The 23,980-nt window shown below is 44.0% G+C and overlaps 1 protein-coding gene across 12 annotated transcripts in view; it reads right to left on the bottom strand.

Moving 5' to 3' along the window:
- Positions 1 to 23,980, bottom strand: part of LOC146353922 (E3 ubiquitin-protein ligase RNF213-like) — a 138,390-nt gene that overhangs the window by 78,148 nt on the left and 36,262 nt on the right. For all 12 annotated transcript variants that reach the window (XM_084837661.1, XM_084837660.1, XM_084837658.1 and 9 more), the window contains 6 exons: positions 16,657 to 16,810; positions 15,027 to 15,158; positions 4,086 to 4,184; positions 3,110 to 3,232; positions 2,348 to 2,531; positions 1,329 to 1,502 (listed from right to left, as the gene is read on the bottom strand). In XM_084837661.1, the coding sequence (XP_084693787.1) occupies positions 1,329 to 1,502; positions 2,348 to 2,531; positions 3,110 to 3,232; positions 4,086 to 4,184; positions 15,027 to 15,158; positions 16,657 to 16,810 (866 nt within the window). The remainder of the gene's footprint in view (positions 1 to 1,328; positions 1,503 to 2,347; positions 2,532 to 3,109; positions 3,233 to 4,085; positions 4,185 to 15,026; positions 15,159 to 16,656; positions 16,811 to 23,980) is intronic.

The raw sequence follows: 23,980 nt of genomic DNA on the forward strand, positions 1-23,980 counted from the left end.
TGCAGCAAACCAATTTGTAAGCACTTTTAATAAACATATAAAATAAACTGAAAGGAAGGGGGTAGTCAGTACCCATAGTCCCTCTTCTCCTTGTTCTGCTCCACTCCATGACAAATCCTCTCTGGCCAGCCATCCCTGCTCTCTTTGAAATACGCACTCTTTGTTTACAAGCTTCCACAAACTTTTCTTGTCTTGCATGAGTGCTGTTCTATATCCCGAATGACATAGCAACTCGGTCAACCTATCACATTCAGTTGAAACTGGTGGCCAAAATGGAGCACTGACTCAGTTTCCACCACAATCTGATGCTCTGCTCCTGAGTAGGCAGGTTGTCAGTATCTTCCTCCTGCCTAAGTGGGGCTGCTGCTATCCCTACACATACTCCAGTGTAAGCCATTATGGCTGTAATCCTTCATAGCTGCCTCCATTTAAACCCGACTGAAAACAATGGGACTTACTTATGAGTAGGCATTATAGGATATTGTGCTATATCTAATATTGTATGTTTTATATTATAAGCTACCTTGGGAAAACTATAGTCTCAGAAGTCAGCTAAGAAATGCATTAAATAATAACATTAACAGAGCCCATTATTTTATTTACATTTTACTGGGCTGCAACACTGAATTGATTGAATCAGATTTTGTTACTTAATCAATAAAAGGTGCCCTTGATTAGCCAGGCATCAGATTTTGAACAAAATGTTTTTAATATAATACTTTTAAAATTGCAGATGGCAAGCACCATCTTCAGAGGTAATCTTCCTTCTCTCATATGTAGGAATGCCTCTGCTAAGATGATGCCTGCTACAACATCTGTGCATCAACTAAAAAACAAAGAGAGTATGTTCCTTTACCCATATGGAAATTTAATTCTACATATTAATGTATCATCTTAGGGAGCAATCCTATGGCCTCTAGTCAGCAGCTAGATGGCCATAGGATATGTGGGTTTCCAGGAACTGACCTTGGAGCCTGCACACAAGAGAAGTGCGGAGAGGCCAAGATGGGGTGTTCCAGGGGGCGTTCCAGGGCGGGGAAGGCGGAAATGCCGATATGACACACCTTATGTGTTGTCTGGCAGCCTCCTCCCCCATTCTGCCTTCCCGCAGCTAGACAGCCGAAATCAGCTGTCTAGCAGCAAATTCAGGGCAGGAGAAGCGCGGAGGGAACATTCCCCTCTGTGCTTCTCCTGCCCTGCATTGGAGGCAGCTGCCTATCCCCATAGGATTGCGCCCTAAAACTTGATCATATGATTAAAATATCTTTAATTAGATTGCAGCTCTATATTTTATGTCTCTCATTTATATATGCAGAAAACACACTTACTCAATTCGCAAATGGACAAAAATTGTTTCTTGTGCTTTACAATTAGATCCAAATGTTTAACTAGGATATGGCCTGTTGTGAGTTTTTCAGTAACATTCATGTATACAGAGTCAGCGATGGCCATTAGCTCCTGAGCTTCATCAGTAAGCTGGTCCAGAATGTTTCCACCTGCACCTGTCAGATCAATTAAAAACATGCAAACAGCCTTCATTCTTGGGCTTTAAACTGCTTAAGTTAGCATCTGCATGCAAGGTGACCACTTGGATTACTCCACTTCATCTCATCTACACATTTCATTTTGTCACCACAGTCAAAACAATTGTGATCCATTATTTTTCCAAGGAAAAAATAAAGCCTAAAAGAATCTTAACAAAATGCAAACAATATGCTCCTCCAGTCAAAGCATCAATGAACAGATCTGTATAAATCACACAACAGATCTGTATAAATCCCTTACAAGTTGCTAAACCTTAAGAAAGCAATCTTATAGACCCTAGAGAGTGTCTGAAGGGCACAGGATACTGGGGATTTCCCCCACACCCTTCCCAGTCACTGTGGAAGGCTCAACAGCAGCTTCCTCTCCAGAGGTCAGTGTCACAACCTCAGAAGAGGACAGGTATGGAAGAGAGAGGGCGTGCCAGCAGGCGGAGGGAGAGAACGGATCTACAAGCTTCTTAGTTCCTGTTCCTGCCCCAAGAAGCTGAACAAGCTAGACAGACTCAAGAGACCTGTCTAGCAGAAAATACCACAAAGGAGGAATGGGAGGTGAAAATGCCTGCCAATCCTCCTGCTCTGCTTGGCTCTTGCTGGCAGAACTTAGGAGAGATGGAGAGCTCTGAGACTGGAGCCCTCCATCTAGCAGGCCTCTATCCTGCTGCACTGAACCTTAAGTGACTTTCCTTTTCCACAACATCCACTATAAATTATTATTCAGCTGAGTTTGATGCTAAATAATTTACTTTGCTCCTCTAGATACTTCCCCTAACCCCAGAACTGTACCCGTTAAATGCTACACCTACCATTGAAGATGAAAATGTGTTTGATGTCTGGCCAAACCAGCAGATGATTTAGCACACCTTCCAGGTCTCTCATAGTCTTCCCTGCCTCATCAGTTGGCCATGATCTTGTGATGGCAGCAGATACAAGTTTACCCAGCTTGCTTAGGTTGTAAGAGGATATCAGGTCAAGGAGGTTACTTTGTTCCTACATAAGACATAAAACATGTGCAGTATTAGAAACTTGTGCACAAACTATTTTTGCAATTCACAACTTCATTTACATTCTTAAAGGATTACAGTTCAGTTAATCATGTAGCCCAATCCTATCCAGGTTTACTGACTTCATATCAATGGGACCTACTGTCACAGAACTGTGTAATGTGAGTTTTGGAGTACTTCCTTTCCCACAGGGTAAATTGCTTGGCAATAGAAGCTCATTTATGGTTATGAACACCTCAAAACAAATGAGATACAGACAAGAGGACAGTTGGTAATGACTCTGAATCCACATTTTCTAGGACTGTCACTGAACAGGGCATGTTCACAAATAATTACTGCTGGATACATGATTTGGCAGCCTGCTCTGATAGCAATCCACCGAGTGAAGCTGGATTTATCTATTACTTATTTGTTTACAGATCCATCACACTTGCTCTTAGTTAGGGCAATCCTATGTTGTAGGACTTTTTTCTGTCTAAGCATGCATAGGATTGTGCCCTTAGTCTCAAAACCAGCAATGCTTGGAAAGTTAGAGAAGCATTCAGAGGGTTTTAGGTATACTACCTGATATGCTGAACCAATAGCATCTATGGCACAGTTTTCAAAAGCTTTGCCAATCATGGGGTCAAGTTCTTCCCATTTTTCATGGCAACAGCAATAGGCTTTAATACGTTGAATGGCAACTTCCTATTAAGAAAGAGTAAAAGGAAAACAAAGCACTATCACAGATTCCAGACATTTAGATTACAACAAGAAGAAAACATGGTACAGAAGAAATGTAGGGCAATAAAAGGAAAGCAAGGATCCTTTTCTAGCACTTTAGATGGTCTCTTATGTTTTGTGTCAACCTAGTTGAGTAGGGCCCAAGAAACGGATCCCATCTTCAAGTCAGGGCTGGCCCTCGCATGAGGTGGGTGAATCCCTTGCACCAGATGACAGATCTGGAAAAACAGCAGATCCCACACACCCTGTTGCCAGGAGGGCCACCCATCTCAACGCTGTTGCTGCCCTAACCCTCTCCAAGTGAGGCATAGGGCAGGCAGCAACTTGGGAGAGCTCGCCACTCTCCTGCTCCAGCAGATGCTGCCGCAAGAATGCAGCCATTACGTTTCTCTAGACAGCCACTGCTCATCTTATACTTCACTCTGAGTACAGCATAAGCAGGCAGCCGCTCCCCTGCTGCAACAAAGGTGGTAGCAAGGGAGCGCCTGGTGGCTCCCTGGTGTGCTCCTCTCCTGATCACTTGCTCAGAGGCATAGGTGGGCAGTGACAGCTGCAGTGCCTCGTGCTCTGAGGGGTCCTTCGTGAGAGCGAGCATTGCGGGGAGGAGACCTTGGAGATTGCCTGTGGTGCTGTACCACAGGGAGTCTCTAGGGCCACCTACCCACCAAAGCCTGAGGGGTCTCACAAAAGGGGGGGGGTCCTCACGAAGTATATATTTACATACCCAAATTAGTTGCCAGAAAATCACATGAAAATGCTTAGTCTAAACACGATCTCCTGAATTTCATATGAAATGATAAATCATTCATTTGGGTACCTGTTTGATTCTGCCTTCCATATCTCCAATTAAGGTTTTCTTCCACTCTTCTGTGAAATTTGTAATAGGAAAGTTTATTTTCAAAAAATGATCCCATGCCTACAGAAAAAAGTAGTATTTTAAATTAAAATCAACTCAAATTTAAGTGGTGGGGGTGGAGGGAAGAATGGAAAATTTATTCAATTACTACGCCAATATTTCCCCAACAACCACTCCTGAATGCATTGTCACAATTTATTAGGAGACAGGACATGCCTTTCAAGTTATAAAAGACAGATCAGCTATAATAGAAGGAAGGGAGAATTGGGAACCTATGTCAAGAAGTTTAACCAATCAGGTTATGCCCCATTTTATGGACAGAAGCAAGCCACAGTTTGACTGGAGCCCTCTTATGCTTTCTGGACTTACAAGTAATCCTGCCTCAAGGGAAAGCGGACTTACATCACTCCCCCAACTGCTAGAACAGGGGCGGGAAACTAAGATGGCATGGGGGCCATATGACACCCAACAAGCCTCCATTCACAGAAGGGGCTCTACCAGGCTTTGCTTGTCCTTCGCCTTCCCTGCATGGTGAATGAGGAGTGAACCCCACTTCTCAAGTGCTTGCATGTTTTTATTTTATTCAGAAAAATGCCCTTGAAGAATTGGCTTATCTTTTAATTTTTTTTAAACAGTGCAGTATAACAGCTAAAATACAAATAATAATCTAATGTAATTTTATTATCAGTGACTGATGGGGCCTTTAATGAAATGGTTGTTTAGATTAGGGTGGCAAATTCCACAAAATTTTTGAGTCTACACTAGTACAAGAAAAGAGTGCCAGCATCCAAGAAGATAGAAAGTGCTAGTTTAAATGGCCTCTAAAGGTTCACACTGACCTAGTTCACACATCATGACAGCCCATCTAGGGTTAATTTAGCTTTGAGGAGCCACTGCGGCCATCAGAATAAATATTCAACCCACCATCTGGGATTGTCTTTGCAGGCAAACTGGGCCAGGGAGGTTTATGCAAGGGTTAAACAACCCTCCTCTAACCCTACAACAGACCATGGGTTATTTGAACCCTTGTAGGCTGGGTTCAAATGCAAAGACAACCACTGGTGGTGGCTTGAATATTCATACTGGTGGCCAACATGCGACACGGCTCCTCAAGGCTAAATTAACCCTCAATGGGCTGTCATGACGTGTGAACTAGAAAACTCTCTCATTCTTACACACATGATCTAGCTAGGAAATGCCCCAGAACTCCCTGCTTCTTTTTTTTTTTTTAACTAGGCTAGAGCTTGGGGGCTACATCTGGTCATTCTGATTTAAGATGTAAATTTCTGGAAAGTTTGAAGCCATGGGAAAGCAGCAGAGGATGTTATGACCCTCATTGAATGGCCCTGTACTTGTAGAGGGGTTCAAAGCCATGTAAGTTGGTAAGCGAGGAGTATAGATGACACAACCCATTTCGCAAAGCGCTGCAAAGACATGGGGAATCCCTTTTTGGGCCAGAGTGACAGACGAACAAGTGAGGAGGGGACGTTCTGAATTATGATGTTCTGTGTAAATAAAATGATCAGGCTCTCCTAATGTCTAAGGAATGAAATTTAACCTCCAACAGGGAGGCAGGCTGAGGAAGAAAAATGGTAACAGTTATGTCTTGAGCTAGTTGGAATTGCGAGACTATTCTGGAAAGCAAGGAGCAGCCTGGGTGCAACATTACCTTACCCTTGTGGAATACCAGAAACAGTTGATTGTGCCAAAGAGCACACAATTCACTTGCTCAGTGTGCAGAAGTAATAGCAACCAGGAAGGCCACCTTCATCGTGAGGAACCTTAGGTCAGCTGTAGCCACAGGCTTGAAGGCTATTGCCATCAGCTGAGCGAGAACCACCGACAGGCTCCATGCCTGAACAGACTGGGAGACTGGTGGATAAAGGTTAAAAAGTCCTTTAAGGAAACATTTAACATCAGGGTGTGAATAAGGGGGTCATGCTCTATTTGTTATGATTAGCCAATAGTGCAGCTAAGTAAAGCTTATTGGATGAGAGTGCTAATCTTCAAAGACAGAAAGAAGTCCAATACATGAGGGAGACCACAAGACTCTGTATCCTGTCCCATAGGGTCAAGGAAGGATAGGAATACCATCCATTTAGTGGTGTATGAAGCCTGAGTGGAGGGTTTCCAGGAAGCAGTCATCACTTCCAAGACCTCTGTAGAGAATTGGTTAAGTAACTCACTCTCCATGCAGTGAGGTGTAAGGTTTCCAGATGTGGGTGTCTGATTTTTCTTCTGCCCATCTTGAGCAGGTCAAGGAGAAAGGTGTAGGAAAGTGTGGCCAGTTAGCAGGAGGAACCTCACGAAGCATGTTTGTCTTGGCCACTACAGGGTTATTAGGATGCAGTGGGCCCTGTCATCCTCTACTTTGTTCACAACGCATGTGATGAGAGGGAAGGGGGGAAGGGCATAAGTCAGAGTGCTTCCCAAGTGGAGGAGGAAGGCATTGCCCCAGTAAGTCCAGGTCACACCTTGCCCTGTTACAGAAAGCACTGCACTTTGTGTTCAAGGCTGTAGTGAAGAGGTCGACGGTTGGGGTCAAAGAGGATGGACAAGACCATTGGAGAAAGTTCCAATTCGTGAGGAGCAGTCCTTGATCTGCCAAGGTGTTCGATGTTCCAGCAAGATGGACGACAGTGGGGGAAATATGGTGGGGAATGCATCAGTCCCCCAAGTTCAGGGTGAGCAGTAAGAGGGAGAGAGACTTTGTTCCGCCCTGTTTGTTGATGTAAAAGACAACTGTGGTATGGTCTGTGGCGATTTGGACAGATGAACCCGAGATGTGTGATTCAAGTGCCCGAAAGGCTTTTGCAACTGCCAACAGTTCAAGTTAATGGAAGTGGAGGATTCTTTCTAGATGTAGAGGGTTTTTTCTAGAAGTAGGAGGGACTGTAGAAGATTTCAACCATGACTGCTTGATGACATGCAAGAGTGTTGGGAGCATAGGGATAGTTACTGGGGGAGCCAAATCTGGTTGTATCCTCTTAAAAACCAGGTCAGTGACTGGGACTGGTGGGGCTTTGATCTCTAGACCTAAGGATTTTGCCATTTGCAGCATTAGTTCTGCATGCAGCCTGATGTCAGCTGATGGAGAGGGAGAGTTTTGGTCTCTTACAGTAGCACCTGGTGAGATCGAAGCCACTACAGATGACTGGAAGGATAAGCCAGAACAACAGTTGTCCTGCCCCAAGGAGCAATCCTTGGAATATGGGCTGGCGTGTGTTTCGGGTTAGAAACCAGTGGTGTTTTAGTTAATGGAGCGGTTGAAGGTGGTTTGGGTGTTGCAGCCAGTAATGTCAGTTCCAGGAGTTTTGGCAGGACAACTCCCAAAACAAGTTGGCCAGAAGAGGAGGGTGGAGAGTGTGCATTAAGCTAGTAAACTTAGGTACTGTGGCAATCTGTGATAGCTGCGTATCACATTGTTTGGACACTGTATGAGTCAGTGGTAAACAGGTAGGAGTTGCTGTGATTGTTCCACATACTGAGGGGAGCAAGAGCTATGATTGCAAGGGTGGTAAAGATGGGCATTTCTGTCCCTATAGTCAGAATACCGCCATGAGGAGAAATGGTGCTGTCGCGGCAGTGAGCAGTCCTTGTAGTAGTAAGGAGGAGATCTACTAAATTAAGGGCGTCTATGGTCATCCCAAGGCATATCATAGTGATGCTGGAGAAAACTTCCAAAAGAAGCCAAGGTAGCTGTGAGGTCTCTCAGTATCTAGGGGATCTGTCTCTACATGGGGAATGGTCCCAAGGAACAGGCTGCTACAGTTCTGTGGAGAAACACTCCCTTGATTTGCCTCTGATATTAACTTGATACACTGAATATCATCAGGGGAGGCATGATCCCATGGGAGCTGGTGCTTTTCTAGAATCGGAGTCAGTGCCTGGATTGGAGATTGTGACACCACCAGTACCGAGGGTGTTTATTTTGGTCCAGTCATAGTTGTGGGTTTGTTATTGACTCTGTCCTGCAGGTGGTCTTTTTGTTTTTGTTCTTCAGTCCTAACACCTGGGGATTAGTGGGACATTTGTTTTGGGACTTAGTTTGCCCTTATTGATCTCGATTCTCAGGACTAAGGGCTCAGTTCCCAGTTGGGCTGCCAGTTGCTCCAAAGTTGTGGCAGAAGCTGATTGGCTGGTACTCCCAATAAGAGAGACGGCTGCCCTGCAGAGCTTTCCACAGATGGGGGGGCGCTCCAATAAGGTGATAGAAACAGAGCTGGCTTCTTGCAAATGGAAGATAAGGAGGCGTGCAGAGGCCAATTCAGGGCGGCTGTATCTGTTGCCTGAGGGCCTGTTCCCACAGAAGAACACGAAGATGTGCCATTCTGTTCCTTCTGATCTGTTTAGTAAAGGCCCAGCAGTGGATGCAGGAATCCACCCAGTGTGCCTCTCCAGGGCAGAGAAGACGGTAGGAATGTCCATTAGTCAACGGTATTTTCCCACTGCAGCGGGTACACTTTTTGAAGAAGGCCTTGGAGGCCATGAGCCACAAAGGGGCAAAAACTGAAAGGAAGAACTCAAGAGACAATAGGAAAGAAATAACTCTGCTCAGTGTTCTAGAAGGGGACGAGAACAAGATTTTGTTGTTCTTTGTTTTTTAGAGTAATGCCATGATGCAGAGAACATCTGAAATGCTGCTAATCGCTGTGGTGGATGGAAAGGAACTGAGAGGCAGATGGGAGCTATGCCTTGACTGTAAGCAGAGGGGGTGGGCTGGGCTCCCACCTAAGTTCTGTTCAGTTCTACAGTGTTCCAAATGACTGATTTGCACAGGTGCATCACCCGTATGTGTGAGTCACAGCGACCACGAAGAAGAATCAAGTGCACATTTTCTTCATATATGAGATAGTTACATGTTGGGAACCTGAGCATGATTTGGAGCATCCCTGTTTCTATCAGTAAAAGATAAATTAGATCAATAATTTTAAAAAGGAATCGGAGAAATAGCAATGATGGGTATCTTACAGAGAGGATTAAAAAAATATCTGAAAGCCTTCAAAATTTCCAGAAATTTTTACTTTTTCTTTTTTTAACATACAAGTCTTGCTATTTTTTAGTTTTTAGAAATCATTTTGGAGGAGTGAAGGCCAGGTAGCAATATGTGAACACTTTGTCTTAAACACTTTATTCACCCATTCTTAAAAATCATAATCCAATAATGTTAAATGTTTTCCAATTTTTCAGGATAATGAAAACAAAAAGCTCCGGGGGGGGGGGGGGGGAACGGACACACACTGGGAACTTACCGTGAAGGTCCATTGTGCTATGTGACAGAGGAGTCCAAAAGACTGGGTTGTTTCCTTGGCACTGCCCGAGCAGGCAAGGATCACATGATTGTGATCTTTCAAGTGCTGTTTCCTCCAGCTCCGACCCCAGTTCCTGCCATTGCTGAGCAAGGAGAAAAAGGAGTCCAGAAACGAAGGAATAAGTATGGAGACAGTACTCTGAGAGGCAAAGGAGGATAGATGCTCCCTCAGAGGAGCTAAGTCATGTAGTACAGGTGTGCTATATCAGTTGCTACCCCATCAGCCAACCATGAAGGGTGGGGTTCGATGCCTGTCATACCATACCACAAAGGACCTTCATGCTAAGTTCCCAATGCCCCATTCTCTGTATGGTGTGAGGAGGCATCCAAACCCCTGGGACATACCCAAGCTGAAATTTGATTAGCGAGTGTGGCTGACTTCAAGGTAGGGATACCACCTGTTGGAGCACTTCAGCTGAGGCAAATGAATCCAGTTTGTAATGTCTCATGAAAGTGTTAGGCGTTGATCAGGTAGCCACTCTACAGGACTGATAGGGGAGTGTTTATGGAAAAAGCAGAGGCACCTGCTACAGCCCTGGTGAAGTGTGCTGTGAGATGTAGAAGCTTAGGAATGGGCAGAGCATCATCTGCTGACATGATGCAGGCCTTAATCCAGTGTGCTATGGTGGCCTTTTTGCCTAGTGATGTTGGGTGGAAGGGCATGAATAGTGAGTCTATGAGGCATAGGCCCTCGGTTCTATGTATGTACATTTTTAGAGTTCTGCTGACACGGTCTTGAATAGAGAGAGCCCCCAACTCAGAAACCCTTCTGGCTGAACTAATGGTATAAGGAAAGCCAACTGAAAAGACAGAAGTCTGAGCAACACCGTTTGCAGAGTTTCAAAAGGAGCTTTGGTGAGCACTTTTAGGACTGCGTGTAGATTCTAGGATGGGAATTCGTGCACTACTGGAGGGCTGAAAAGAAGAGCAGCTCTTAGGAAGCATTTTAGGTAGGTGCTGTCGCCACTGGTGCATGTCCAGATCATGAGAAGCCTTAGAGATGATGCCTGCCTCTTTAACGTGTTGGACTTAAGGCCCATGTCCATACCTGCCTGGAGGAAGGAAAGGAGGTGGGTGAGGCCTGTCTTCAAAGAGTCCACAGTTTTGTGTTTGCACTATCTGAAAAAAGCCCTCCAGATTGCTTCATAAATAGCTGTTGATCTTCTCCTGGAAGACAGGAGAGTATTACTGACCAGTTGCAGGTATCCTATGCCCAGGAACGTTTGCCATTCTGTTTCCATGGTGCTAGATGGAAGGCTGGGCCCGAGTGAGAAATGTGTCTCTAAGGAGATCTGGTTGCTGTGGAAGGAACCAAGGATTTGTGAGCCAGCTGTTGTAATTCCAAAAACTACAGGCGTCTCAGCCAATGTCAGGCCACAAGGATGACTACTGACTTGCTCCACTTGTTATCTTGCGAAGAACCCTTGAAATTAGAGGTGTTGGTGGAAAGGCAAATAGAAGACCTGGAGGCCAGGGTGATGTGAGAGCATCCTGTGATTCCACTATGCTGGACTAGAAGCGGGAGAAGAACCGAGGTAGCTTGTGATATTTTGGAAATGCAAAAAAGTCTAACATCACGCAGCCGAAGCGGTATTGAATTTGGTGAAAAACCTTGAGATTCAGGGCCCACTCCCCTGGATTGATGTATTGCTGACTGAGACAGTCTGCTACATTCGGGGGCCTCTTGATGTGTTGGGATGAGATTGATAGAATGGATTGCTTCGCCCAGGAAAGGAGGAGGTCTGCTTCCGTTTGAAGCAACTTGGGAGCAAGACCCCATCCCCTTGATTGTTTGTGTGGGCCACTGTGGATACACTGTCCATCCTTATAAGGACGCAATGCCCGTATAGGACATGGTAAAAATGGGCTAGCGTTAGATAGACTGCTCATAGTTCCAGCCAGTTCATGCTATGGCTGGCTTCGACAGGGTACCAATAGCCCTGGGTTCCCAGATTGTGGCAGTGGACCCCCACCCTGCTAGACTAGCATCTATTGTTACTATTATACTCAGAGGATCCCTGAGGGGGATTCCTTCATGGAAATTATAATGATTGCCCCAGCAAATGAGTGACATTTTGACTATGGGAGGGAAGCTGGATTAATCTGTGGCGTTTGAGGGCAATGTCCTTCTGGTAAGGTAAGGTAGGAGTAACCACTGGAGGACAGGAGTGGAACCTTACCCATGGGAGAATTTGGATGCAGGAAATTATGAGACCCAAATGGTGAGCTAGGGTCATGAGATCATCTGCCCTGCTCTGAGATGGCGAATAGAGATGGACTTGTGAAGCAGTTCTGAGATTCTTTCTGGGGACAGGGAGATGAAACTCATGTCTATGAGTGCCCCTAAGTGAGTCAATCTCTTTGAGAGAGTTAGATGGCTCTTCTTGATGTTCACTAGGAAGCCATGATCTGACAGGCACATTAGAGTGGCGTGAATGTCTCTTTTTGCCTTGGAGAGTGTCATGCCTAAACCTGAGGACTCCTTGGGAGATGAAGAATCAGAGGGAGAAATCCAGGAGGCAACTTGCCAGATTGCTGGGGAACAGCCAGGACCTTCTCATGTTTCACAGGAGAGCTCAGACTCAGAGCAGGAGGAGGGGGACCTCCACTCAGCCTCAGAGAGAGATACCAACTGAAGAGCCTGGCTCAGCTTCCGCCCCTGAGACATAGCTACAACTGGGGGCTGGGTGGAGTCAGAAGTCTTCCACTTAAAAAGCCTTCCAGTAACACTGAATCTTTGCTAAGAGCAAACCCCATCTCTAACTCTGGACTTTGTGTGTTTGATTCCCTGACTTCTTGCTCTTGCCTGAATTCCTGATTTACGACCCGGACTGCTTATGACCCTGTTTACCACCTGCTCCTTTCTGAACTTCCAACACTGAGATACTCCCAGATTCAGACTTTGGCTCACTCCCAACAAATGCTATTCACTCATACCTGACTTGGCTTTTCAGTCTCCTCAGTAAATTGACCTTCCATTCTCTTGTTGTCATCTGGCCTTCAGCTGGCTGAGAGCCCAGCACTGCTTTGTCAAAGACCAAGTTGCAATCCAGAGCAGGGCAGTGAGCAAAAGAGAACCCTCAGAAGCCAGTCATCTAGGTCGAGGTATAGATGGATGCATTGAAGGTGGAGAAAGGCTACCAGATTAGCCCTGGAATAGGTGTCAGTGTTTCAGCCACATAGACTTCCTTGTGATAGTGGCCACAGCTATGGTTCTGGGTGAGTAGAATAGAGCATCCCAGGTGGCATCAGCAACAAAGGTGGATGTCTTATATAATTTAGGGAGCCCTCTATGCAAATCAGATTAAGTCCTCCACCCAGAGCATGGATGCATGAGCAAAGAGAGGAGGTAGAGGATGCTCTGACGGCTAGTGCGGCTGCTTCATGAACCCTTTTAAGGGCAAAGTTAGAGCGTTTTTCGTTAGGATCCTTGAGTGGGGCATCTCCTTCTTTGGGAGCAATGGCTCCTGAAAGGAGGACCATCACTGGGACACCAATGTGGGTCACCTTAAATTTTTCTATTGCTTGCTGTGTAATGCGCTATATTAGCCTTGAAGCACAGCAGCCAATTCGGAGCCCACCAGCTTCATGAAAAACAAAGGGAAAGGGACCTCCCTGTTGGTTGTCTTGAATTCCAGAAAGACTGATACCCCTGAAGAGATGGCTGATGAGGAGGGAATAGGTTCTTGCTGCAGAGAGGAGTTGAAGCCTAGGATGGTCAGTGCTTTAGACAGCAGAGGGAAGAAATCATCACAGTTAAAGAGGAGATCCTTAGAAGATTGCTTGGTTTGAGCCATGTCTAACCATTCACCTTCTTCCTGATCTGAGAGATCTGAATGTCGGGGGTTGTTTTCATCATCACTAACCCTATGTACAGGGCTGTGCCCTCTGGGCAACAGGAAGTGAGGTGGTAGGGAGGTCTGGTCACGTTCTGTCGAGGAGTGAACTGTGTCAATCGAGGTGGTGGGTTTGCCTTTACTGGCTTCCTTAGAAGCTCTCCCTTTAACATGCGGCACTTTTTTCGCCCTCTTTGCTTTAGGAGTGCCTTGGAGTAGGGAGGAGAGATACTGAGGGGAGGGTGATGCCCTTGCTCTCTTCCTTGGACTACCCGCTCTGGACTGTCTCACAAAATGCCCATCAAGGATTTGGTCGGTAAGGTCACTGATTACCACAGCCTTAATTTTTTGGATAAATTAATCCTTATTAAAGGGAGAAGGAAAGTAGGTGTTGTCTTGAAAAAAAGATTAGGCTTGGTTGTCCGCAGCTGCTGGAGGCTTGCGCAGACCTATAAAGTGGAAGATGGTGCTGCCTGGAATTGGTGAGAAGATTCTGGCCTAATAAAATGGTGACCACCATCTCCAGCACTGCTCTGATCTCCCCACCACCACCAGCTCCAAACCTCATGTGTTGGCCATAGCATCCTCCGCTAGGGCCAATTTGGCATTGGAGGCCTCAGAAATCACCACTTCCTGGTCAGTAGGCTGTTCAGCTGTGTGGCGGGGCTCCATTTGAGGCGTGGCCTCTTTCTCTAAAGAAAAGGGATATATCCGGCTCCTCATGCTGCTGGTGCTGGTGTCTACTTTGCCCAGATGCAGTAGCATGATTGCGAAGCTTGGGCGGCAAAGCAGTTTGGCAGCTGGTAGAGTGGGACACTAGCAGCCTCATGTGCTGGGAACTTTGACAACCCTAATGTGCACTGTATTCTTTCCAGGTTTCTTCAATGCCATTTCTCCATTCCATACTGGACCCATCAGAACAGAGATGAGTAGGTAAGGTGAGAGTTGGTTGTTTAAAAGAAGGGTAGAAGGAAGCCTGAGATTAAGATATAGTAAGAAAGGAGTTAAGGTGAAGTTAGAAAAAAAGTGTTTTCAGTGGAAAACTAGAGACGAAGCTTGAGGGATTACTGTTCCTGGGCAAGGCAGGGAAGGAACAGGGGGTAGAACTGGAGGAAGTGGCATTTGAAAGATTACAATTATGTGATCTCTACTTTCCTGGGCAGTGCCAAGGAAACAACCAAGTCTTTTAGATGCCTCCTCGCACCGTACAGAAAACACAAACAAAATTTCCTGAATGTTTTCATTTTTTTCCTCAGACCTTCACAGCTCTAATTTTGGGCAATGAAAAGTATTAGGTTCTGTCTGCCGCTATGGGGACTCTTCTCTCTTGTAATCCAACACAATTGTTGGGTTCCAATGCTTGACTTAAGGTAGCCGGACAGTCTCTCTTCTCGGGGAGGGGGGGCACACCACAGTCACTTAGATATTTCAACAAAGCAGAAGTGAACACCACTTTACTCTCTTTCTGGCAGGCGATGGTGACTGGCATCTGGGCATAAGCAATTCCTAAATGGCTTTCCCAGAAAAATCATTTGATGAGTAAGCCCTGGATTATCCCACAGCTGTCCCAAAATCTTAATCCAAATAATCACCTCTTTGAGATTTCTTAATATGTCAGAAGCAGCAATGGGTAAAAGTTTCCATGAGGGAAATAAGGATTGCTGCTGAAAGAAACATGAAGCTAAAAAGGAAAACACCTTCTAGTGACAAAGTTTTGAATAAGTTGGAAAATAATTGTAGTTCCAAAATACAAACCTCAAGTTCCACTGAAAAAGAAACTGAAACTGAATGTGAAAGATTTTCCAGTGAACGTTTTGGTAGAGCTCTTCGAAACCACTTCCTGATATCTTCACAAAGCCTTTGGAACATGTGTGTCACTGGAGTATTCTGCATGGTTTTTTGTTTTGAAAAAAGAAGCAGAAGGGAAAGAATTACAAACAGCTGAAGAGCAGCCTACCACTAATTTTAACTAACTTGTTTTAAGAGTAAAAATCTAAACTAGACTTCAATACTATTAATATAGTTTTAAAGTTTTAGGACAGAAAGGGTAAGGAAAATATCTCTTTTCTAGCCAATGCAACTTAAGCAGATTTTCGGACCAAACATTGACCTGGTGTAGACATAAGCCTTCACCAACTTCCCTGGTTAGTATTAATCATAGTTTGTGCACAAATCCACTTCAAACCATGGTTTCAATTCTGGTTTACAGGGAATTGTGGCAAGTGTTGACTCACATGCAACTCTGACAGGACTGAGGAAAACTTTTCTGGACCCTTTTATGCCACCCTCCAAATCATTTATTGGATAGATCTTTCTACCATCAGAATGACAGATAAATTTCTCAAATCCAAACCATGAAACACAGGAAAACCCAAGCTCTCCCCAACCATATGAATTCAGAAGTGCCAAATATACGAAGTGGTGATAATTATATATTAATGCCTTTTAGTGAGAGTTCCTAAAGCCATGTGCAAGCAATTAACACAATCAAATCACAATACATTAAAAAACAATTAAAACCAGGATTACAAACACAAGCTAAGTGAAATACGCACAGCAGAAAAAGCATCTGTTATTGAAAGTAAAGCGGAAGAGAAATAACCATTATAAGATACTATGTATGCAATCCACAAATGGCTTCACTGTAATGATACTACCCTTCCTTTCACCTGACCCACAGCAGCACAAGAAATCAAGTGCTAGCAAAAGCATAACCATGTTGCTTCACTGATGCTGCTGTGACTGATTACTCCCCAGCAGGAAACTACTGCAACTCCTGACTGGGCCCTGTTTTCATTATCCCTTTCATTAAAAAGGAACATCACTGGGATATACATGGCAAATCAGTTGTGTAGTCTCTGAACCACAGATGCAACTGGGAAGGGATGAGAAGTCAGCCAGTGCAGTGCTGCACACAGTAGGCCAGTTCATTTAATTTAATTTTCATTTATTACATTTCTGTACCACCCAATCGCCAAAGCTCTTGGGCGGTTTACAGAGATGAAAAACACTTCACAGCTTAAAAGCTATCTAACCTAAATGGCCATGACCACATCTTGTTATAGTGAGATTCATGTGAATTATAAATTGCAGGAAGAAGCTTTTCCTTTGTTTGTCCTGAACCTACTGCACAACAGGGATGCAACTGGTGCACTGGCTAGTAATCACACAAAAGCTCTGACTCTCCAAAGCAAATCCATTTGTGACAAAGAGCTTTCAAGGTGGTCAGTCACATGGGGACCAAATTCTGCCTAATATTTTTCACTCCCTCTGAGCTTTCTTAAAAGAATTTCTCCCACGTGGACTGGTGAAATGGTTCAGGAGAATGCAAACAGAGGTGCAGATAGACTTACAAATATGTAACATCAAAGAGAGAGATTCTCACCTCCATAGGTACAAGTCTAAGAATGTTTGAAACAATCTCAGCTGTTGTAGCTGGCAACTTGTATTGCCTTAGTAACTGGACTTTGCTGCATATCATATGATGAAGCCTTAGGCAAACATCCATCGAAGGTTTCCAAGTCTCCTGCTGTAGTGTGCTGAATTGTGGAAAACCTTAATTATTTTTGCAATACAAGGGGTTGGATTACGAGTAAATAGAACATGTGCATAACAAATAAGCCCAGAGGATCATACTGGTGCATGCAGACTTCATGTGAGATTCTATAAAATGCAATAATTTTTCCTTCATCTACTCTCTGTTGGAAGTAAAAAATAGTTTATTTACAATGTTGTATGAATGAAAATACTGGTAGCTTAGGGAGAAAAGAGAGCCACTTCAGTATATAGGGTACCTCTCCCATTTTTTTTTTCAGAGAATATACCTGAAAAGCTATATCAAATAGAAGTGACAAAAGATGAAGCATTAGAACTGGTAAAATTTAGGAACTAACAAATCTCCAAAGCCAGATGGTATTTGTTCAAATAAATTGTTCAACTTTTGAGCAACTATCTGATCTTTTGCTCAAGACAGAATTTGGAGCAGGGCCTCACATGATGACCGTAGTGCATGGGGAGAAGACATTCCCTGAAAAACTTTGATCCAGGATTACAGGGATTCCTTATTCCCGGTATTTATTATCCCTATGACAGGGGTAACTGAAACATGGCAAAATACTATCTACAAGTGAAATACATACATTAAATTCCTGTTCATAGCCTAGTTTGTCCCAGGAGGATGTTTTACCATCACAGGCAGAAGGTTACAAATGATCCAATAAAATCATACATTCGAATAAATCCTACTCCCAAATAGTTTCCTTTGGGTGGATGGATTTTTCTCTACAACCACATTTTCTGCAGTGCACCTGCTATCTGTTTGTAGCACACTGGCTCTGAATTATGCAAGGGGCTGGTGGATGACCAGTTCAGCCCCTGGCTTAGAGCAAGGGCAGAAGGCCTTTAATCCCTTATATTCGTAAATGAAAGTAATGGAAACATTGTAACTTATTATTATTATTAATTACATTTCTATACTGCCCCATAGCTGAAGCTCTTTGGACAGTTTACACAAGTTAAAATATTAAAATACAATATACAACGTTTAAAAGCTATTTACATAAAAGCATACAAACAATATACACAAACAACATATAACTAAAAAACAACTTTGAATCATCAGTCATAACTAAAGCCACATCCAGGACTGATTAAAACTTATCCCATAAAATTTCTTATCCAGTAAAAGTACCAGCTTTCCAATTATTAAGCTGTGTAACATACTGGATATTGAGATAATCCAAAGTATTAACATTTCAATGTGCTTGGTATCTGATCAGCATCTAATCAGCCCTTGTGTAATTGATCGCTTATAGGCAATCAGCCTTATCCCCAACAAGAGATGGATACTGGACAGACCCAAAGTGTTATACTGCTTTAGGCCAGAAAGATGGCAAATGCTGTAAAGAACAATATTGTTTAGGAACCTGGAATGTCAGATCAATGAATCAAGGTAAGCTGGAGGTGGTCAAACATGAGATGGCAAGATTGAACATCGACATCTTGGGAATCAGCGAACTAAAATGGACAGGCATGGGCGAATTTAATTCAGGTGACCATCATATCTACTATTGTGGGCAAGAATCCCTTAGAAGAAATGGAGTAGCACTCATAGTCAACAAAAGGGTGGGAAAAGCAGTACTGGGGTACAATCTTAAAAATGATAGAATGATCTCAGTACGAATCCAAGGCAAACCATTCAACATCGCAGTAATTCAAGTCTATGCCCCAACCACTGAGGCCGAAGAAGCTGAGGTTGATCGGTTCTATGAAGACCTACAACACCTTCTAGAACTAACACCAAAAAAAGATGTCCTCTTCATCATAGGGGATTGGAATGCTAAAGTAGGAAGTCAAGAAATCACCGGGATAACAGGCAGGCATGGCCTTGGTGTACAAAATGAAGCAGGACAAAAGCTAATAGAGTTTTGCCAAGAGAACATGCTGATCATAGCAAACACTCTTTTCCAACAGCACAAGAGGCGACTCTACACATGGACGTCACCAGATGGTCAATATCGAAATCAGATTGATTATGTCCTTTGCAGCCAAAGATGGAGAAGCTCCATACAGTCAGTAAAAACAAGACCTGGAGCTGACTGTGGCTCAGATCATGAGCTGCTTCTTGCAAAATTTCGGCTTAAATTGAAGAACGTCGGGAAAACCACTAAACCGTTCAGGTATGACCTAAATCATATCCCTGATGAATATACAGTGGAGGTGAGGAATAGATTTCAGGGATTAGACCTGATAGACAGAGTGCCTGAGGAACTATGGACGGAGGTCCGTAACATTGTTCAGGAGGCAGCAACGAAATCCATCCCAAAGAAAAAGAAATGCAAGAAAGCCAAGTGGCTGTCTGATGAGGCTTTACAAGTAGCTCACGAAAGAAGGGAAGCGAAAAGCAAGGGAGAAAGGGGAAGATATACCCAACTGAATGCAGAGTTCCAGAGAATAGCAAGGAGAGACAAGAAGGCCTTCTTAAATGAACAATGCAAAGAAATCGAGGAAAACAACAGAATGGGAAAGATCAGAGATCTCTTCAAGAAAAATGGAGATCTCAAGGGAACGTTTTGTGCAAAGATGGGCATGATAAAGGACAAAGAAGGCAGGGACCTAACAGAAGCAGATGAGATTAAGAAGAGGTGGCAAGAATACACAGAAGAACTATACAGGAAAGATCTGAATGTCCCTGATAGCCATGATAGTGCGGTCACTGAACTTGAGCCGGACATCCTCGAGAGTGAAGTCAAGTGGGCCTTAGGAAGCATTAGTAACAATAAAGCTAGTGGAGATGACAGTATTCCAGCCAAGCTATTTAAAATCCTAAAAGATGATGCTGTTAAAGTGCTGCATTCAATATGCCAACAAATTTGGAACACTCAACAGTGGCCACAAGACTGGAAAAGGTCAGTTTACATTCCAATTCCAAAGAAGGGCAACGCCAAAGAGTGTTCAAACTACCGCACCATTGCGCTCATTTCACATGCCAGCAAGGTGATGCTCAAAATCCTACAAGCTAGGCTTCAGCAGTATGCGAACCGAGAACTACCGGAAGTACAAGCTGGGTTTAGAAGAGGCAGAGGAACTAGAGATCAAATCGCCAACATTCGCTGCATCATGGAGAAAGCAAGAGAATTCCAGAAAAACGTCTATTTCTGCTTCATTGACTACGCTAAAGCCTTTGATTGTGTGGATCACAACAAACTGTGGCAAATTCTGAAAGTGATGGGAGTACCAGACCACCTTACCTGTCTCCTGAGAAACCTGTACGAGGGTCAAGAAGCAACAGTAAGAACCAGACATGGAACAACCGATTGGTTCAAAATTGGGAAAGGAGTACGACAAGGCTGCATATTGTCACCCTGCTTATTTAACTTATATGCAGAGTACATCATGAGAAATGCCGGGTTGGATGAATCAGAGGTCGGAATTAAGATTGCTGGGAGAATTATCAACAACCTCCGATATGCAGACGATACCACCCTAATGGCAGAAAGCGAAGAGGATCTAAAGAGCCTCTTGTTGAGGGTGAAAGAGGAGAGTGCAAAAGTTGGCTTGAAACTCAACATTAAAAAAACGAAGATCATGGCATCTGGCCCCATCACTTCCTGGCATATAGAAGGGGAAGAAATGGAAGCAGTGACAGATTTGACTTTCTTGGGCTCCAAGATCACCGCAGGCGGTGACTGTAGCCATGAAATTAAAAGACGCTTGCTCCTTGGGAGGAAAGCTATGGCCAACCTAGACAGCATAGTAAGAAGCAGAGACATCACCTTGCCGACAAAGGTCCGTCTAATCAAAGCTATGGTTTTCCCAGTAGTAATGTATGGCTGTGAGAGCTGGACTGTAAGGAAGGCTGAGCGCCGAAGAATTGATGCTTTCGAACTGTGGTGCTGGAGAAGACTCTTACGAGTCCCCTGGACTGCAAGGAGGTCAAATCAGTCCATCCTAAAGGAAATCAACCCTGAGTGCTCATTGGAAGGACAGATACTGAAGCTGAAGCTCAAATATTTTGGCCACCTAATGTGAAGAGAAAACTCCCTGGAAAAGACCCTGATGCTGGGAAAGACTGAAGGCAAAAGGAGAAGGGGACGGCAGAGGATGAGATGGCTAGATAGCATCACCGATGCAATTAATATGAACTTGAGCACGCTCCGGGAGAGAGCGCAGGACAGGAAGGCCTGGCGTGCTATGGTCCATGGGGTCACGAAGAGTCGGACATGACTGAACGACTGAACAACAAAAAGGGGGCAGTGAGAATAAACTTCTGTTTTTTATTAGAAAAAAATACTTTGGGCAGGAAACGAAGTGCTGTGCACCAGGTTCTGTACATCCACCCACGATGTTCATGTCCCCTTCCTACAACAAGCTTTTGCAATATTTTATTTATAACATTAATAGCTGCTCCTGAAAGCTAGAAAAACCCCTGGAGTGGCACCCAACATAAAAAGCTGTAGCTTGTATTAAAAAAAAAAAAAAAAAAGGTTTCAGTGGATGTACATAAATGCTCACTGGATCCTGGTCCAGTTCTTTAGAACATAAGGAAAAACTATTTGAGGGACATAGGATCTATTCCTAGTTGGGGAGTAGGGTAACTTCACTTTACCTGCAACCCTACCTCCAGGTACATCAATCTTTGATCTCTATCCATTCCCACATGTTGTTTTACATAATGGGCAAGAGACATGGTAATTCAACATTCTTTTAAGCACTTGTTGGCACTACCTAGGTGATCTATAGTAGGAGTGGGATGAGGGAGGGAGAGAAAGTTGCTCATCAGCCTCAACCCTCTACATTAGCCCTAGCACAGTATTAGAATGGCACTGAAAACCTCACTAGGAAAGCAGAATTATCTGCAAAGACTACAGTATTTCTGAAACTAGCTCGAGACCCTTTTACTGATACATTCATGTAGCAAAAAAGTCTAGTTTGGTTAAAAGTTAAGTGGACCCAGCAGGCTGGAGAGGATGTCTTACAGAAAAGCTGGGCTAAGATTTTTACTGGCAGAATTTAAAAAATAAAATTTCATCTACCTTGACAGAGTGTCATGGTAAGGCTTTGTATAACTGACATGGCACTGTACTCCATTAAACATTGAATTTATAGCAGAGATCACAAATAATTATTGGCACTGCGCAGTCCTGCATGTATATATGTCCGTGTGTAGTGGGTGTGTATGTAGTGGATGTGTAAAAAGATTCTGGACTATTAGCAGGTGTTATAAAAGATATAACTGGATATCAAATCCCTCTGACACCCGAGATTTCTGTGGGACTGAGGATGGTGTGCATTTAAAACAGGGAGTGATGCATAATTTGATAAAAATAATAAAATTTGCAAAGAAATGGAAAGATTGGAAAGATCCTCAATTAGAAGACTAGTTAAGAAGAACTTGAGAAACATTCTATTTTGTCAAGTTAACACATCTAACTAGATGTCAGGAAGGCAGAGAGAAATAACATTCTGATATATATTTTCTTAATTGTTGAATTATCATAGTCGAATAAACCTTTCTAGAGAATTATTTTGATAACAGTTGTCAAGAACGACAGCCTGTTCCCACAATGAGACCAGGCCTGGGGGTCACACCCCAGGCATCCACCTGGAATATTGTGTTAACTGCCAGCAACTTGGCCCTGTTGCTCAAGGCCATGCTCAGTCCCTGCTAATTGGGAAACAGATAACATCTGGGTCTGGTGAAAGATCCTACCTCTTCTGGGTGAAGGTGGTCCCTTTGGGGGCTGAGCTGGTGATTGGCTAAGGGAAATCTGCCCTGGGTTGCTGGGGCTGGGCCTTAGGGAGAGGTGTGGCATCTCCCTTCGTCATGGTGGCCTTGGACCTGCTGTTGGCTGGATGCTATCCTGAGAGGCCTGTACTTAGGTATGTGAAGGACAGGCTAGCTCGTTTGGTTATTTTGCTTGGGGGTGAGGTGTAAAGGCTCTCTGTATATGCTTTGGTTTTCCTTGCAAGTTTTCAGCTTTGTAATTCTCTGTACAACCTACCACATCTAATTCTTCTCTTCCCTCTATCCCTTTCCCTATAATAAAGTTATCCAGCTCCAGGTGGGTGTGGTCCCTTTCTGTTCAACCTCAGTGCTAAATTCAGTGCCTCTTGGCAGGAGAGGGAAGTTACTGGGTGTGTTTCGGGGCTTGAGGCCAGGGTTGGCCTGTCCTACCTTCCAGGGACATTGGAGTTAGCTCCAGTGTTCCTTCACAACAGTTTTTAAAAGTGTACAGGAATATTAACAATAAAGTAGTTATTATTAGGAGTCAATTTTGTACTTCTTCTAAAACTGTATGGTATTGTAAGCAACTGCCCCTCACTTGCTCACTCTCTCTCTCAATCTACACACACACACACACACAAACACACACACACACACAGAGAGAGAGAGAGAATATGAAAGAACAAGACAAACTGAACAACTAGCTCAAACCCCTGAACATTTTTTCTGTTGCAAGCAGATCAGTCCTCAAAGATTCAGTTTTTCTCTTCAATGGACCTGCTTCCAATTAGGCATGTTGTAAGGAAGGTACACATATATTTACGGCTGCCTGAGTGTTGGTGGGGGTGAGGTGATTCGATCACATAATGCCTATACTGTGCCACCTGCACTTCCTACTGGTGTGTTTCCAGGTCCAATTTAAAGTATTGGTTTTGACCTTTAAATCCTTAAAAAAAGTTTGGGACCAAATTACTTGAATCACCTTCACCTATATCAGCTTGCCCAGGCCCTTCTCATCTGCCCACCTCTGAGAGCAGTTAGATGGGTGACCACATGTGACAGGGCCCTCTCTGCAGTGGCCCCACACCTTTAGAAAAATTTGCCCACCATGCTTCTGTTGGAAGTGTGGGTGCAACTTAGCTACCTTCAAAGACAAAAGAGAAAGGCTAGTGTATCTGCATGGAAAGGGAACAGAGGACAACTCTCCTCTGATCTGTGCTGACCTTCCTTCCCATGGTAGACTGATACTTTTAGGGTTGCTGACCCTACTCTTTCATGCTCTTGCCAGAGAGGAGACATCTCTTTGGGTCTCCCTCCATCCTGTGTGGGGACCCTCCTATACAACATGTATTCCCTGCAATAAATGCAAGCTTTCTTATTCCTTTGACCCAGAGTCTCCAGTGTGATTTATCCAGGGTAAAGCTAGGATTTCACACAGCTCAGCCTTGTCAGGTATATTACTGTTCTGCCAAGAGTTTCATCA

The sequence above is a fragment of the Heloderma suspectum genome, chromosome 2, assembly GCF_057233095.1.
Source record: "Heloderma suspectum isolate Gila_16-S chromosome 2, 16-S_ref, whole genome shotgun sequence".
Lineage (NCBI taxonomy): Eukaryota > Metazoa > Chordata > Lepidosauria > Squamata > Helodermatidae > Heloderma > Heloderma suspectum.